The sequence below is a fragment of the Perna viridis genome, chromosome 3, assembly GCF_037379345.1.
Source record: "Perna viridis isolate PV_CMFRI_1.1 ecotype Kerala chromosome 3, ASM3737934v1, whole genome shotgun sequence".
Classification (NCBI taxonomy): Eukaryota; Metazoa; Mollusca; class Bivalvia; order Mytilida; family Mytilidae; genus Perna; species Perna viridis.
In genome coordinates, this window is record NC_142447.1 from 45,089,623 (window position 1) to 45,105,696 (window position 16,074).

Genomic DNA, 16,074 nt, shown 5'->3' on the forward strand with positions numbered 1-16,074 from the left:
CTGAAAAACATGTATCATTATTTTTAGCGATCAGGTTTAAAAAAAAAAATACAATGATTTCTTAGCCATGTCATAAATCATTACAATTTACAAATGTGGGTGTCAGTCTTCTAAAGAAATCTCTTGAATAAATCGATGAACCTCTTCTACACTAACAATGTTGTCATCAGAACACAAATTTGCATCACCAGATAGTAAAAGATCTACATTTATAACAGCATCTTATCGAAAGATGTTTAGCACAGGAACCTCTCTAATATGATGTGGGACAATCAAAGAAAAAATGAATATTATCCTCGCATTTTTGTAAACAATTTGGATAAGTTGGGTCAGCTGCTAAAAAAACATGAAATAAGTGTGACTTTAAGTTAGTTGCTTCATTCCTCAATTGACAATGGGGGATATTTTATTTTCTAACATCATGATCAAAGTACCTAGGTGGTTTATCAGGTTCAAACTTAAGATCAAGTCTACATTTGACAGAGTTAATGGACGGAACATGTTTAGTGGTATGATCAAAGTCATCCCAAAGTATAATAGTGGAAGGTACAAAACTTTTATAGTAGGAAGTAGTCCTGCACTGAGGAAGAACGAAATTCTCGACTTGTTGCACAAGGATGTTGTCAAGGGTAAAAGGGTATCATTCCTCTAAAGTATTCTGGTGCATGACCATTCAATATTTATCAAAAAACTTAAAAGTTTTAACTATGCTTCTTGCGTATATCACAAAGTTTGTCGAGACCAAGTCAGCATAAAGCTTATTTAATGATGTTGTTCTGCACAATCCAATGATAATACACACTGCTACAATTTGAACACTCTCAAGTAAATTTGATTCTTGTTGGGTACAGCTATCCCACACCGAGTATGAATATTCAGGGATAGGTCTTATGAATGCCAAGTAAATTGTTAACAAAGATTTTCTTTTCAGAGAGTGTTTGAGCTCATCCAAAAACTGAGTCTGGAACAAGCCTTTCTATAAATATTATTAATATGAAACTTCCAAGATGCATTGTACTGACAATTTAAGCCTAAATGAGAGTGATTGATTTTCAGCTTGCTTATTCTTCACCTCCCTGTTCAAAATAAATAACAAAAAATTCTATATTCCTTCTGGTGAATGTCATACTCTCAGTTTTAGATGGGGTAAAATTAACAGCCAATTTATAGCCCATGTATCAATACAACCTAGGTCATTTGTCAAAGAATGAGAGACATCTTCAACATTAGTATCTAAAACAACAGATAATGACGTATCATCCGCAAAAAGTGAATTCTATTACTTATATCATCTACAATACTATTAATGTAAATCATAAACAAAAAGGGCTCCAAGACAGATCCTTGGGGTACCCCTGCATAAATATTTTGAATCCCAGATGAGAAACCACGCATCTAGAACAACTTTTTGACATCTATCACTTAAATAATCAAAAATTCATTTGACAAGATTGTTGTTTATACCATAACACTTGAGTTGATAGAGCAGGCCACTGTGCCATTCCTAATATGTCACAAAAAATAAAACAGACAGCCTTGCCAGTATCAACGTTTGAAATTATCATATTATAAATTTCTAAAAGCTGATAACAGTACTGTTACCTGGTTGAAATCCAGACTAATATTTTGATAATAGATTATTCACCTTCATATAATTCAAAAGGTGTTTAAATAAAATTTTGTCCATGATTTTGGAGACAATACTAGTAGGAGAAATAGGGCGGTAGTTAAGACTATCATGATGACTACCTTTACTCTTCTAAATAGGTGTAACATATGAATTTTTCTATGCATTAGGAACCTTTTTGAAGTATAATGAATAATTAAGAAGTAGTGCAGGAGGCCTGATCAAACCTATTTTCACAAAGGATTTGTGGTTTTTACCCTATAATGTACTATATTTCTCTTTCTCATCATTCTTTTTATATCTTAGTTCATAAATGGTTTGTCAGCAGGTCTGATGGTTACAACTTAGTAGCAATAAATTTATTTACATTTTGAATATAAATATTGACAAAATTTAAGTACATATCATGAATATTATCGCAATCAAATTCATTATCCCAGTTAATATAGTTTAATTCATTTATAAAACTGTCACAATCAGCATTTTCTTATTTTCTTAAAGTACGTTTATACGACAATTGTTTATTTGTCTTAAAATTAACCTATACTGAGATTATAGAATGAGTACTGCAAAAAGGTGTTTGTATCTCAGCAGATTTAACCAGATTTCTGTTGTTTGATAAAAATAAATCAATATATGTGCCAGGTACAGTTGTAAAATTTGTTGCTTCCTATATAAAGTTGTGTAAATTGACACGCTCTAAAATGTGAGCAAGTCGAGTTTGAGATGAGTATGCAGGGTTCATACCTTCACCAGTGAGAAATACAAGTAAATTCTTATCTAAGGCATTTGTAATAGAGTCATGAAAATATCTCCATAGCTTTACTCGAGAATTAGGAGGTCTATAAAAAAAACTCCAAGTAAAAATGTAAATGTTGGTTCGACTTCGGGGCGCCGAATGAGACTCTCGTGGTTTTGTACTCAAAATTCAATTTTGTACAGACAAAAGTGAATTTAGTTCAACAGAAATTAGTTCAGATTAACAAAATTTATAACATACAATGTACTACAAATTTTCAATTTTGTGTCACAAAAGTCAATTTTGTGTCACAAAAGTCAATTTTGTGAGACAAAAGTCTATTTTTTGTCTCAAAAGTCAATTTTGTGTTTCAAAAGTTAATTTTGCGAGACAAAAGTCAATTTTGTGTCACAAAAGTCAATCTTGTGTCACAAAATTCAATTCCGTGAGACAAAATTGAATTCACAAAAGTCAATTTTGTATGCAAATTAGTTACACAAGTTTGAATATGCAAATGCATTCTCTCATCACGATTTTGTAAGAAGGTTTGTCATTGGATATAGTAACCGCAGGTTTCCGATTACTTAATCGAGCAACGCAGGACGGTTAAGGCCGTTTTAAGTGAAATTTTAAAAAAATCCTTTAAGTTGCATTCCACAGTAAAACTGTTTTGAAATGACTAAAATTTCTATTATACGTTTTCTATGAGATTAGTTTGAAAAAAAAAACATTTTAAAATTGGCGATTTTTCTACTTTCGATTTATTGGGGTGTCTGCTAGTGTAATCATTTCCTGACATCTTTCAATTCAAGTATAAAATGTTTTGCCCGACCTGTTAATCGCAACTAAATTTGTTAAAATTTGACAAGATAATTTGTATTAATGTATTTGTCCCAAATTTTGCAGGAAAATGATATCGATATTTCTTTCATTTATGTGCTTTATTATAACCGTGCACATTCGTATCTTATCCACTGTATTGCTGTGAATTCTTTAAGTTTGTAATACACGTGTACATGATGCTGCACATTTTGAATTCATTTGCATATCCAAAAGGATTCTGTAAACTTATTTGTATACAATATTGAATTTGGTGACACAGAAATGACTTTTGTGACACGAAATTGAATACAAAATTCAATTATGTCTCAAAAATGAATTACAATAAGGCGTCTATTAAAAATTTTGTCTAAATATAAACTGAGCTTGCAAATCGAAACAACTAACACTCTAAATTTTCAGCTTGGGGTTACTGATCAGGGTTTTTACGGTGAAATGCGACTTTCATTTCCAGGAATAAGTAACATCAAAACAAATAGAAATCACTGGAATTCTAGTAATTATATACCACATAATGTGTTGTTATTCTACAGAACACAAAATCTGGTGAGTAGAATTTTTTGAAAGCGTTGTATTATATTCCTTGGTGTATACATAAAATTTTCAGCAAATAAAATTTGGGGGTCACCGGACTCGTTTATTTACTGTAGACAAATACGCATGAAGCATTTGTTATATAAAAAACTACTAAAAGCGCGAAGTCACTTCTTCTTGGATTTCAACGCCGAACGTAATTTTCAAATTCAGTCATTATAAATGTCTAACCCCCCTCCCCTAAAATTTGCAAAGCATGGGTTGTCATGGGTAGATTTAGGCGATTTTAGGATGAAACTTTAATATCTCGTTAATTTTACCACAAACGATATCTGCATTGCACCCACTCAAGAGGAAAATTTCTAGAGTTTTAACTTTGCGCCCCCCTCATCTAAAATCCTGGATCCGCCCTTGATCACGTGATATATTTTTTAATGCATGAGTTTCTCTTCTTTCGTACTTTTCTTTCTTGAAAATGCAATGTGCATGGTTCCTCTTATACAATTAATCAGCTTTAAGAAACATTAGAGGAAGGTTCAGTAAATAATCTGTCAAAGAATTATCAAAAAAAAAAAAAAAAAAAAATTGAACTCATCTTATAAGTCACCGAGGTATTTACGGAGAATTATGTGTTTTCCGTTTAATAGGCTTGGATCACTCTTCAGCACATAAATGACCGAAATTATGAAGGTTTCGGTACGACCATTTGATTTCAAGCAATGGATTAGTAGAATTTTGTTTAATACTGATATCTATGGTTATTTGAAGTACACGTATAGTAACTTTCAAGTTGCAATTAATGGACTATATGAGAATACAAGTTGGAAGAACCAAATTTATACTAGAATTAAATGCTATGGTTGTCTATACTACAGTTATGAACAGAATTATATACCACTCGGATCACGGGGGGGGGGGGTAACGCGGCCCATATCGGTCTACTTTTTATGATTAGTAATATATGAAAAGGGTAGGAATTAAGTTGCAGTATATGTGATTGGGGTTAAAATTTACAAATCATTGCCTATATATTTACACATGGTAATTGATTTGACATCAATTGAATCATCCTTAAAATCATCAAAGTAAATAAAGATTAACACTTGACTGATAAGCAGGAAGGGATCCAATTACCTCGGACATGATTATGTCTTTAGATACAAGGTCAAATGTTCTGATCAGCATCCTGCCATGATACTGATAAACACCATTCATATATATGAATGGGTTCCATAAATACATTACATATATATGAATTGGTGTCGGTTTTTCATTGTCAGAATATATGAATGGGGTGGGTAAACATTTTTTGGGGCCATACACTGTACCCTTTTACCAGTAAAGTTACCCCCTTCCGTGACTCGAACTGCATATTTAATAGTGTGAGCAAGTCCCTGTGCATCATCATCACAGTGCATGTAATTTACAATAAATTGTAATTGTGCAATCTGTTCAATAGCCTTTTAACAAAAGAAATGTTAATGCAACTCTTTCCCAACAATCCTTGAAAATTTACCTTCATACATAACAAATATTCAGACAAATCATCAGAACTTCTATAATATACATACGCAGTACAATACAATACCTATCTATGTCTACTATAATTGTCCATACTCAGAGCATATCTTTAAGTTAAAACAAACAGCTGTGTCTGTCCGTTTAGGACTTTTCCCCACAAGTCTTATCAATCAGAAATTATCAGAAATTGAGGCTTCGCCGAAATCCTTGAAACCTTGACAATGACAGCGACTGAATAATGAATGTAGATCGGTATGTATATTATTGTAAAAAGTACACTTGAACTTCATTTTCAATGTCATTCTGTGTGTAGAACTGGATGGTTTCAAATTCATACCCAAAGGTTTACTTTTATGATATTTTTTAATTTTTTAATCTTAAATTATGTGTATTAATTTGAAATTTACAAATTATATGTCTCAGCTTAATAAATTTTGCCTCTAGATTTTTGCATTTTTGAACAAGAAATAGTAATACTGTTTTTTTTATTATTATTAACTCACGCTATACTAAATAGCTTTTACCTGTCATTTTATTTTATAAAACAATAGTCCTTAAACTTAGCGTTTTGTTTTATAGAGGATCGGGTACCTGGTTTGGGTGTCGCCTTTGTAGATCTGTAATACTGTCTGCTTAATTCTTGTGCCTTTCTTTTTGTCTCGTAATTTGCAGTTTGTATACAAGGAGACCACGCCGTAATTGTCAAAGAATTTAACTATTTAGGAACTTACTTGTCAAGAACTAGTAGTTAAATACTTGCTATGTACGAGGTCTTGCGGAGGGACGCAAGCAAAGTCTGTCAACTGAATGTCAATTTGGGGCATTCATTACGCTTGTTAAACCTATATATATATTACTTTGTAGATATGAAATTTGAGTGTTTGAAAATAATGATTCATTAGGGAGGTGCAATCAAAATTTTGCAAGTTACTGTTAGAGTTTAAAAAGATAACACTGCATATGTGATGTATGGAAAACTAGGACTTTACCCATCAAAGATAAGATATCAAACGGGGAAGAAAATAAGCTGTGTAACATGTTGTATAAATTGTTATTAAATATTTCACTAGAAAATTCAAATGTCTCAACATGGATGAAATATACAAAGGGCATCCTAAATGAGTGTGGCATATCTTATATAATATAGTATCAACAGTCGCTCTTTTCAGAAAAAATGGATTGAACTTAGTTTAAAAACAACTTTACAAGACCAGATTAAACACAGAAGTTGCCAATAGAATCGGGACGATGGAAACATGCTAGAGATGATAGAAGATGAACCTTATGCAATGAAAATGAAATAGGGAATGAATATCATATCCAGAAATGTAAAAGTTTTAAAAACATCTAGGGGAAATAACATAGATTGAGAGTTCATTTCTAATTGTAATATATTAGTTTCAATCACTAATGAGTATGCAACAAAAGTCAAAGCTGTCAGTCTGAGAAATTGAGTAATTTTATTAGAATCATCAACAAAAGGTGAATTCTCTTGAATAACAAACTCTATGCGTATATATGTGTTGTCTTTTCTCTTACACTGTTAATTTCTTGTCAGCATCATTTCTGTATCGCACTATTCATTATGCACTTACTGATTTGATTATCTGTATACCATTGTTATCTAATGTTTATTGAAAAAAAGTATAATACGAAAATCTGTTTTAAACGTGCCCCATATTTTTGATCCGTATAAAAAAAACTGGTTCTATATTTAACTCCGTGTTCTTATTAAATGTAGGTTTGGTTTGATGTCAGCCTATGTACCAGACAGACATCTATTTTGCTTAGAATATGCTTTTAAATATTTATGAAATGATTCTTTGGCAAATGTGATCATACATTTTTTCAAAATAGTTATATTTAGATGCATTTTCTACCTGCTCATACATGCTGATTTGAAAAATTTATGCACCTACTGCATAGTTCCATGTGTTCTGTGTTCTACGTTCCGAATTTCAGTAAATTTTCGTTTGACTGTCCTTATTCACCTCTAACTTTTGTTGACAAATTGAATAAATACAAATAAAAAACGAATGAGAATGAGAATAAATATTTAGTGGCATTTCATGTTTAAATTACATGCGTCTGAATTTTCCAGCAACTATCTGCAAAATACTTTTAAGTTTTATATGCGAAGAACGGTACTTTAATGTAAAAAAAATATCTTCACATCAAAAGATGTTTGTACCGGTGAAAAACATTAACATTTGTAGATCGATACATGAAGACAGATAATAATATAATGCTAACCCTAATAATTCATAAAATAACATTAACTTGAAGACCATAGAAATTCTTCACGAAGACAGGGAAGCAGCAAGTGCTTCAGGTTGGCAGTTATAGCATCTGCTTTCACTTGTTTTCAAGTTTAATGAGGTAAAATCAAAAGCGAAGGTTGTTATAGTAGCAAAAGGGTCAAGTTGCATCTATTTCTGACTTTTTGAAGTTTTCCTTCTCTAGTATCATAATTATACTAATCATGTAGACAGTCTAATAAGCATATTTACCGAGCATTTCACATATTGATTTGATTTGTACGCTGTCTGCATCAATGCTGTTCAAATGAGGAGAGTGGGTTGGGTTAAATTCCAAATTTTGATCCTGATTTATTGTTAAATTTTATATTTCAAATTACCTTACTTTTGATTGTTTTGCCTATAGCTTTAAGTTATTTGTAATAAGATAAATTCATCATCCTAATTTTTATCAAAAGGTTTTGTGTCTGTCCTCCCCACCGGGATAAAAATGTCAACTCAAGGCCATCCTGGGTCTTCGTATGGTAAAACAACCAACATTACTAAAAAGCCTCTACAAAGGGAAGGCATTTGGCAGGGAAATTTCAATAAACAAGTCGATGACAAGTAATTTTTCTTCATTTTCCCGATGTGAAGATCGGTGAACCATATTTTGCACATTATTATCTTTAAGTAACATTCTTTCTGAAAAAAAAAAAAAGATAATCGATAGGTATAATAAATAATTGATAAAACCGATAAATTAAAAGATCACCTACCAGCTATCGGTTTTTGAATACGTATAGGCTATACTATGGTTAATTATAGTATGTGAAAAAGAAGCCTCGAGGCGAAGCCAAGAGGATTTCTTTTTCATATCCATGATTAACCATAGTATATCCAATTTACCCTACACTTCTTTTTCGAGTGGTCTTAGAAGATTAATGATTGGTAATTAAAGGGATTAACATTGACATGTTCAAATAGTTCATTGTGAAAGACATTAATTTGAATGGAAATATCGTTGTATTCTTGCATTGAGCATGTAGAGTTAGATAAGATGGTTTGATTCAGGTAAATTAAATTTTCTGTTTGTAGGAAACTTTTATTGATCATTAATTCAATGCATTTAATTTGAGTGGCATATCATAGCTGGGACGGATTCAGGATTTCAGAATAGGGAGCGTGAATAAAATTAAGGACCGAACGAAGCAAGGCAAGACAATCTTTCGGGTTGAACTTGTAAAAAAAAAATCAGGATTTCATTTTACCCAAAATTATAGCCGTGTTCGTCCATTTTGAAACCGCATCAGGATCGTATCCAAAATTTTGTAAAGAAGGAGGGCTACATGCTTTTATGCTCGTTTTGTCCAAATTTTGCCTGAAATTAGCAAACTTTTTTTAAAAGATGGGGTTTCAACCCGAGACTTCTCTGGAACTGCTAATGCAAATGAATTCATTAAAAAATGCCGCTTTCTAAGTTGTATCAATGTGCATTTGATTGTTAGTTCAATAAGTTATTTTATAGATTTGCCCCCATTGTAATAACAGTCTGAAATCTGTTTTTAATTTTAATTCAAGAAAATATCATGCTTTTGGGATTGATGTATAATTCAAGCATTATTTCGTGCGGTAATATGAGTTTTTATCTCAGCTTTTAGATTTTTTTGCATATCTCCATACAGATTCCTCTCTCTAAATCATATTTGAAATACTCGAGAAAAAGGCTGAGTAAAAACTTAGTCAAAGACCTCTCTCCTCATCAAAATCAAATGGAATTCAATAATGTCCTTCACATCAATCAAAACGACATATTATTGAGTGAAACCATATATAAGTAAAACTGCAACTCTTCCAAAACTGAGACATTGTCTTTGCTTATACACTGATGATCAAAATAAGGAATATTACATCATGAAAGCATTGTCTTTACGAGAAAATATTAAAGACAACTTGGGAGTAGAACATGAAAAGAGGACAGAGGTCGTAAAAGGTTATTAATTGGGGAAAGTAAACAATACGAATTTCAGATTCAGACTTGTCAAAAAGATTGTTGCATATACACGTTTTAACTGTGAAGCATATCTTGATGAACGAACTAAATTCTGGTGTTTTTGAGTTAACAGAGAACGATCATGTAGACATTTTGACCGCTTGAGAACTATGAAAATATAAAATTGTAAAGAATATATTCAGTGAAATATAAGTCTAATTAGCCTTCTGACATAGACAACACGACAAAACAAAATATAAATAACAGAACTATTTAAAACAGAATGGAATATTATAGCTACAAATTAAGCAAAGTCTATAAAAAATGATAAAAAAGTTATAATATCGACATTATTATAAAAATCGTCAATTGTGTATAACGTTACATGTCACGAACATCGCACGGAACGTCTATTGCTTTAAGGAGGTAGACCTAGGGTAAGGTACACAACTCTTACAATTCATTGGAACGTTTGCATTTACCATTTTACATCAATCTCATGTAAGCATCAAAGTAACTTGGACTGATTTCATTCTGTTTCAACGGATAGCTTGAAAGGCTTTGGTGAAATTGAATATGATACAAACATATCACTGATTTAAAGTGTAATGTCCCTTACCCTAGGTCTACATCCTTAAGCGGATAAGAGTTATGTTTTTTTTTCTTGAAAAGGAACTTATTTGCTTTTTGTTTTTTTCCATGTTGATTGATGAATCCTGGGTAGCTACAACGGATATACAAAATGAATCATTTATAACAACGAAGCAAACTCTTTTCGCTCGATACGAGTCTTTGGATCTCCTTAAAGATCCGGGAAAGGCAGATATACAGGGACGGATCTAGATATTTTTAAAAGGGTATCCAGGTGGGTTCCAGGCTATTATTTGCACATTTTTTTTCCAAAAATTAACAAAATTTTCCCACAAAGGGGGGTACCAACGCCAAATACCCCTGGATCCGCCACTGATATATGTCTAGGGAATTACATGCACATTTTAGCTCACCTGGCCAAAGGCCATGTGAGCTATTGCCATCACATGGCGTCCGTCGTCGTCGTCATTAACAATTATACAAAACTCTTCTCCTCCGAAAGTACTTGACTAATTAAAACCAAACTTGGTATGAATCTTCCTTAGGGTATCCTACATAGAACTAATGTGAGGTTTTTTGATTCGTCGAAAAACATGGCCGCTGTTACTAAAAATAGAACATAGGAGTCAGACAGTAGTTTTTTTGCATATATCTCCACAGCATTTAGGTTAAGCTAAATTCTGACTAAATGAAAGTGTTCAGCATGATAAGATCCATCTCTGGTCAAATTTTGGTTTCAATCCGTCAAGCCATGTTGGATTTATTGCCCTTTCTCAACGATTTTTGCTATTTTTAATGTAATTTCTTTCAAAAATCTTCTCCTCGGACACTACTTGACCAATTGAAACCAAACATGGTATGAATGTTCCTTGGTGTATCCTGCATAGAACTTATGTGGGGATTCTTGATCAGTCAAAAACATGGCTGCTGTTACGTACAATAGAACATAGGGAACAGACTGTAGTTTTTCGCATATATCTTCAAAACCGTTAGGTTAAGCTAAATTCTTTCAATAGCTGAAATGATCGTTGTTATTAGGATTATTATAGTCTTCGGGGACAAAAGTTGTCAGACGACTCCTTGTAAGAGTTATTGCCCTTGAAAGGTGAACAATGATTTATTTTTACAGTTTTCAGTCAATATCTTGAAAACTATGATAGATTAAAAGAAACGTTCAGTTGTTGAAATCGTCCTTATGATAAGTCCTAAGACTTCTTGAGTCAAAATAGTTGGACGACTTCTTGTTAAATTTATTGCCTCTGAATGGCAAAATATAACCATGTGAGCGATCCAGGCTCCTTGGGAGCCTCTTGTTCTATCTAGACTCCGAAATTTTGGTTGTCGCTAGATTAATAGTCTCAGATTAAACTTATAACTATCAATGAATTTACAGATTGCTGAACGTGCGAAAGAATGTTTTATTCTTAATTTTTATAACCTTGCTAAAATTGTCATTTGTCGCTTCATTTTCATGTACTACTTGTTCATACATTTAGGCACCAAAATTCAGATATTTGAATTATTCTGATTTAAGAAATTCACATTATATCTTCATAGGAAATGGTAATTAAATTAGACCGTTCATAAACCATACATTTTGGTGCCTAAAGGTATAGAAACTGTGGTTTATGAAAACAAATCAAAAAGAAGTATAGGCTAAATGTAATTTAATTGTGTGACGAGTTATCCTTCTGTTGCTTTTACTATTTTTGCAATATTACAAAAATGTTGTGGATGACAAGGATGATAGGGAGTTTTGACGTCGGTTTGCCTTTTACAATCCCGCTTAAATACTGGCTGTCTTGAAATTTTTTTGCCTATTTTATGAAAGATCATTTGGGTGTGTGTCAACTTCGGCATTCATTATAAATAAGTTCCGAAGTAAATGTATGTGTGAAATTCAAATTTATAATTTGAGCATTAACTATATAAATGACTATGTAAATTGAAGTTATTTGATTTATTTTGCCAAATAGTCAAATCTTAGCAACACAAGTCAAGCACTGTTAGAGGGAAAAAAACTTGGTAGACGTAGATTTACCCCAAAAAGGTCCATATTGACATAATCGACGACTTATATTATTAGTAACCATCATATACTCACTTCGCAGGGACAATTAAAACAAATAAGCAAATCTGGCTCCTTCTATTCATCTTAACCCTGAATTCCTTGATTCAAAATAGATGTTATCGCTAAAACGCGGGTCTTTATTTAATAAAATTGATTTCATTGGATAACAAGTATCCATTTAGCACTCCCATTTTTGTTGTTGTTGGAATAATTGCAGTAACATTTTAATGGTCTTATTTGATTCTTGCGATCTTTTGTTCAATTTTTATAATCTTTTACAATAATGGGAGCGATCACCATTAATCACTTGAATCAATCAGAATCAAACTTAAGTTAAATTTAAATGGTCAACATTTTATGTTCAGTAAATTAATTTATAATGTACTACGACATTAATCTGTTGTTCTGCATTTAATAATATTGCATAGGCAACGAAAGATAGCTTACATAATTTCTCGACAAGAATAAGTTTGGGTACACTAACTTTTGAAACACTTAGAAATTCATTCAATGTATTGGGCATCTACAACATGACGTCATGTCTAGTTTAGATAAGCCAAGAATGTTTATTTTCAGTTTTGACATTATCATGATAAAACCAGAAATTTGACACATGGTAGAGTTACGTCTCTTTCCATATAAGTGTACACGTGCACATGATAACGGACTTTGGTTATTCGAGCTTTCATCTATTCGTCTATATATCACAAAACCGCCTACATCACAAGTCAGCTTAAAAGAAATACAGGTATGCAGTTACCCCATCCAATCTTTTACTACATGACTGGGATATAAAGAAATACATGTAAACTCTCTTCACTTTATATCATACTACATCAAAAACCCTCTAAATATATGTCCAGTTACATCGATCAGGACGAGATTTATTGAACATTCGTCGAATTTTTCCTCTATGATTCGTGTCTGGCAACTAAATGGCCAATATTTAGGTTTCAGATAGAATTATTCGTCTAGACCCTGCACCCATTTGGAACCATTATTGCGTTAAATGTTTAACTTATAGACTTCTTTTGGCACGTGTTAAAAACTGATAATATCAGCTTTAAGATCAGAGTTGAAAACATCACAAACTAACATTACCGGCCCTTTATAACAGAACGAAATTCATTCAATGTATTGGGCATCCTCTCTTTTAACTGAAAAGGGTCATGGTTCAAAAATGATAGTTTTACTTTTAATATATATTGTTTATCTTCACTATCTTCGTGTTAAAAGCACAACTATAAAAAGTTATCATTGACGATTGTCATGGTCAGAACACTGGACTCTTTATATCCCTTCCTTCACTGGATTCATTATATCCTTTCCTTTCTCACTGTTTATCTATAATGGTACGTTTTTTTAACATTAAGTTAATATTTTTGTGTAAATTTCTTTCGTGTATACTGTCTTTTCTGGCCGAGTTTCAATGTAGAATAGCATGTAAAAAAACTAATGCATGGCGCTAAAACGACATCAAAACCATCTGTTTCTGCCCAGAACATATACTAAAACTGTTATTGCCATCACGTCATTCAACAAATGGGTATTATAAAGTTCTCGCCACTAGTACGTGAATAAAAAGTTCTGGATAACGATGAAGATGATAATGACATTTTTTCTAAAGTCTTTGACAAGTCTTACGAGCCTACACGAATACTACATACGTTATATACTGACTGCTTGGCGCATCGTCAATTTTTGGCCGATGTTTTTAAAATGTTAACTAGTGTTAGTGTTGTTGTCTTTATAGAGAAAGGCACTAACATTAAATATTACATTAATTCTATCGAGGGTAATGCAATACCGGTTTAACTTCTGAACTTCAACCGCTGTTCTAAGCTAATGATACATTATATACATATGCCGTACTAATGTCTTGTATGAATAAACTATGAACAATTCTATTCTAAACATTCTATGATAAAAAGTTGGAATTAACAAGAGACAACTGATTGCTAATATTTCTATAGCATTACTCTATTTAACTATAACGATTCTCCTGAGTCCGAGTATATCAGCTCGATCTATGTAAAAGAAATGAGTTCTGATTAAGGGTTAATAGATTGAAAAGAGCATATAGTCATTGGATAATTGGAGTGTCATTTCCGATGTTGACATTTTGACCTTGGTAATACATTAAGATACAGACTTGTATTTCCAATGATTATAGTTTAGTATAATGTTTAACTTTATGAAATATATAACTAAAAGTATGTAGGAATATGTGTATTTCCATTGCTTAATATAGAGTACATTATCTTTTTTCTACGTTGTCATCTTTTAAGAACATAGACAAAGTAAGATCTGAATCACCTGTAAAAGTAAATTGAAAAGTATAATATGCACGTTAAAGACAAATCCCGGATATACACTAACTTTCCGATAGTATCGTTTAAATCTGACAATATATAACAGGTCAAGTGATACATATATGGAAATGGAAGCAGATAATGCTTGATTGATTTGTTATTTAATAGTATAGAATAGGAAAACTGTCAGAAAGATTCTAGTATATATGTATCTTTTTTTGTCTTCGTAAATCATACTGACCATTGCATACTTACGTGGTATGGCGTTAGAATGTTTTTTTAATCTGATGTAGATTTAAAACACAAGCAAGAGAACGCCATGAGCAGACAATTATTTATTATCTTAAAAATACAAGCGAATTTGAATATATGACCAACAACAAAAACAATAACAAATATGGAGTACAAAATGCATTTTGCAAAAATAAAATCTCTAAAAATCGATTTTAGCTTAAATACTATGGTCACCGTGCATGTAGACTCTCATATGAATATTGTCGACTCAATTAGCTGTGAACTATGAGGACTTTCGAGTTATATTATAAATATACATCTTGAGTGGTCCATACATTGCTTCCTAACAAGTATGTGATAGATCACTTGACAATATTACATGTTAAAGTAAAAGATTAAAGGAATGTCAAGTGATGTTGACTTCTATATACCTAATCCTATTATTGTATGCATATATTTCATGACAACATGGATATCACCAGAAATCGAACGGATGAATATAATGGCATTATAATCTGAATAAGAATACACGAATCAAATTAGGGTAGAAACAGACAACTCCGAGAAGATTTGACTTTTGATTGTGTATCAAAAATTTTAAATGCATATTTATAGAGGAAACTATTTTACCCATGCTAAAGGTAAGTGCTAGTTGCTTGAAAAATATTTGGAGGAAAAGTTTATTCGTTCAAATTAGGACCAAAGCAATTTTGTTTTTTGGTCTAAAAGTGCGACGGATATTGAAATAGCACAAAAACAAAAGAGCATTGATTTTGTTAAAACATTTTTTTTAAATCATAAAAAAATCGTTATATAAAGAGTAAGGTAAGAATATTTGAGATTGGAGAATTTGTCCTCTGTATTGCCTTTTTATTCAAGACATGCTCATAAAATCATCATAAATACGAACAGATATGGGCAAAATAATCATTACCGAACTCTGCATATAAAGGACATTCAAACAATAGATGCTTTTCATCTTCAATACTAACACAATGAATACATGTTCTATCTTCTTAACATAAAATTTCATATCTCCCGGTTTCGCCTTTTATTTACGCGACACCACACCGAAATTCAGATGAAGAACTTTTGTTTTTTATCAAACAATCCTCGGTTCTATAAATATTTTAAAATTTTCTTTTTGACATGCGTTTAAAGTATCATTCTTGTTTATAAGTCTCAAAAGGAGTGTTCCCAATATCTTTTAACACTTTCCGGCACAATTTTATGACGAAATGTTAAGGTCTTCCGTTATAAAATTTCACACATAAGACTTATCATTTATTCGCGTAGATTGTTTCGATTTTATTGTCCCAACAATAAATACAATGTCAAGTTATAAATTGAGTATTGATTGATTGATTGATTGTTG

General features: G+C 31.9%; 1 protein-coding gene across 2 annotated transcripts in view; it reads left to right on the top strand.

The window, feature by feature from the left end:
• Positions 1-15,087: 15,087 nt before the first annotated feature.
• LOC148622451 (putative G protein-coupled receptor 139) overlaps positions 15,088-16,074 on the top strand; it is a 48,376-nt gene continuing 47,389 nt past the window's right edge. Inside the window, exon 1 of one of the 2 annotated variants that reach the window (XM_088572363.1) lies at positions 15,088-15,340. In XM_088572363.1, the coding sequence (XP_088428489.1) occupies positions 15,332-15,340 (9 nt within the window). In that variant the 5' untranslated portion in view covers positions 15,088-15,331. The remainder of the gene's footprint in view (positions 15,341-16,074) is intronic. The other variant, XM_088572369.1, reaches the window with a different exon arrangement.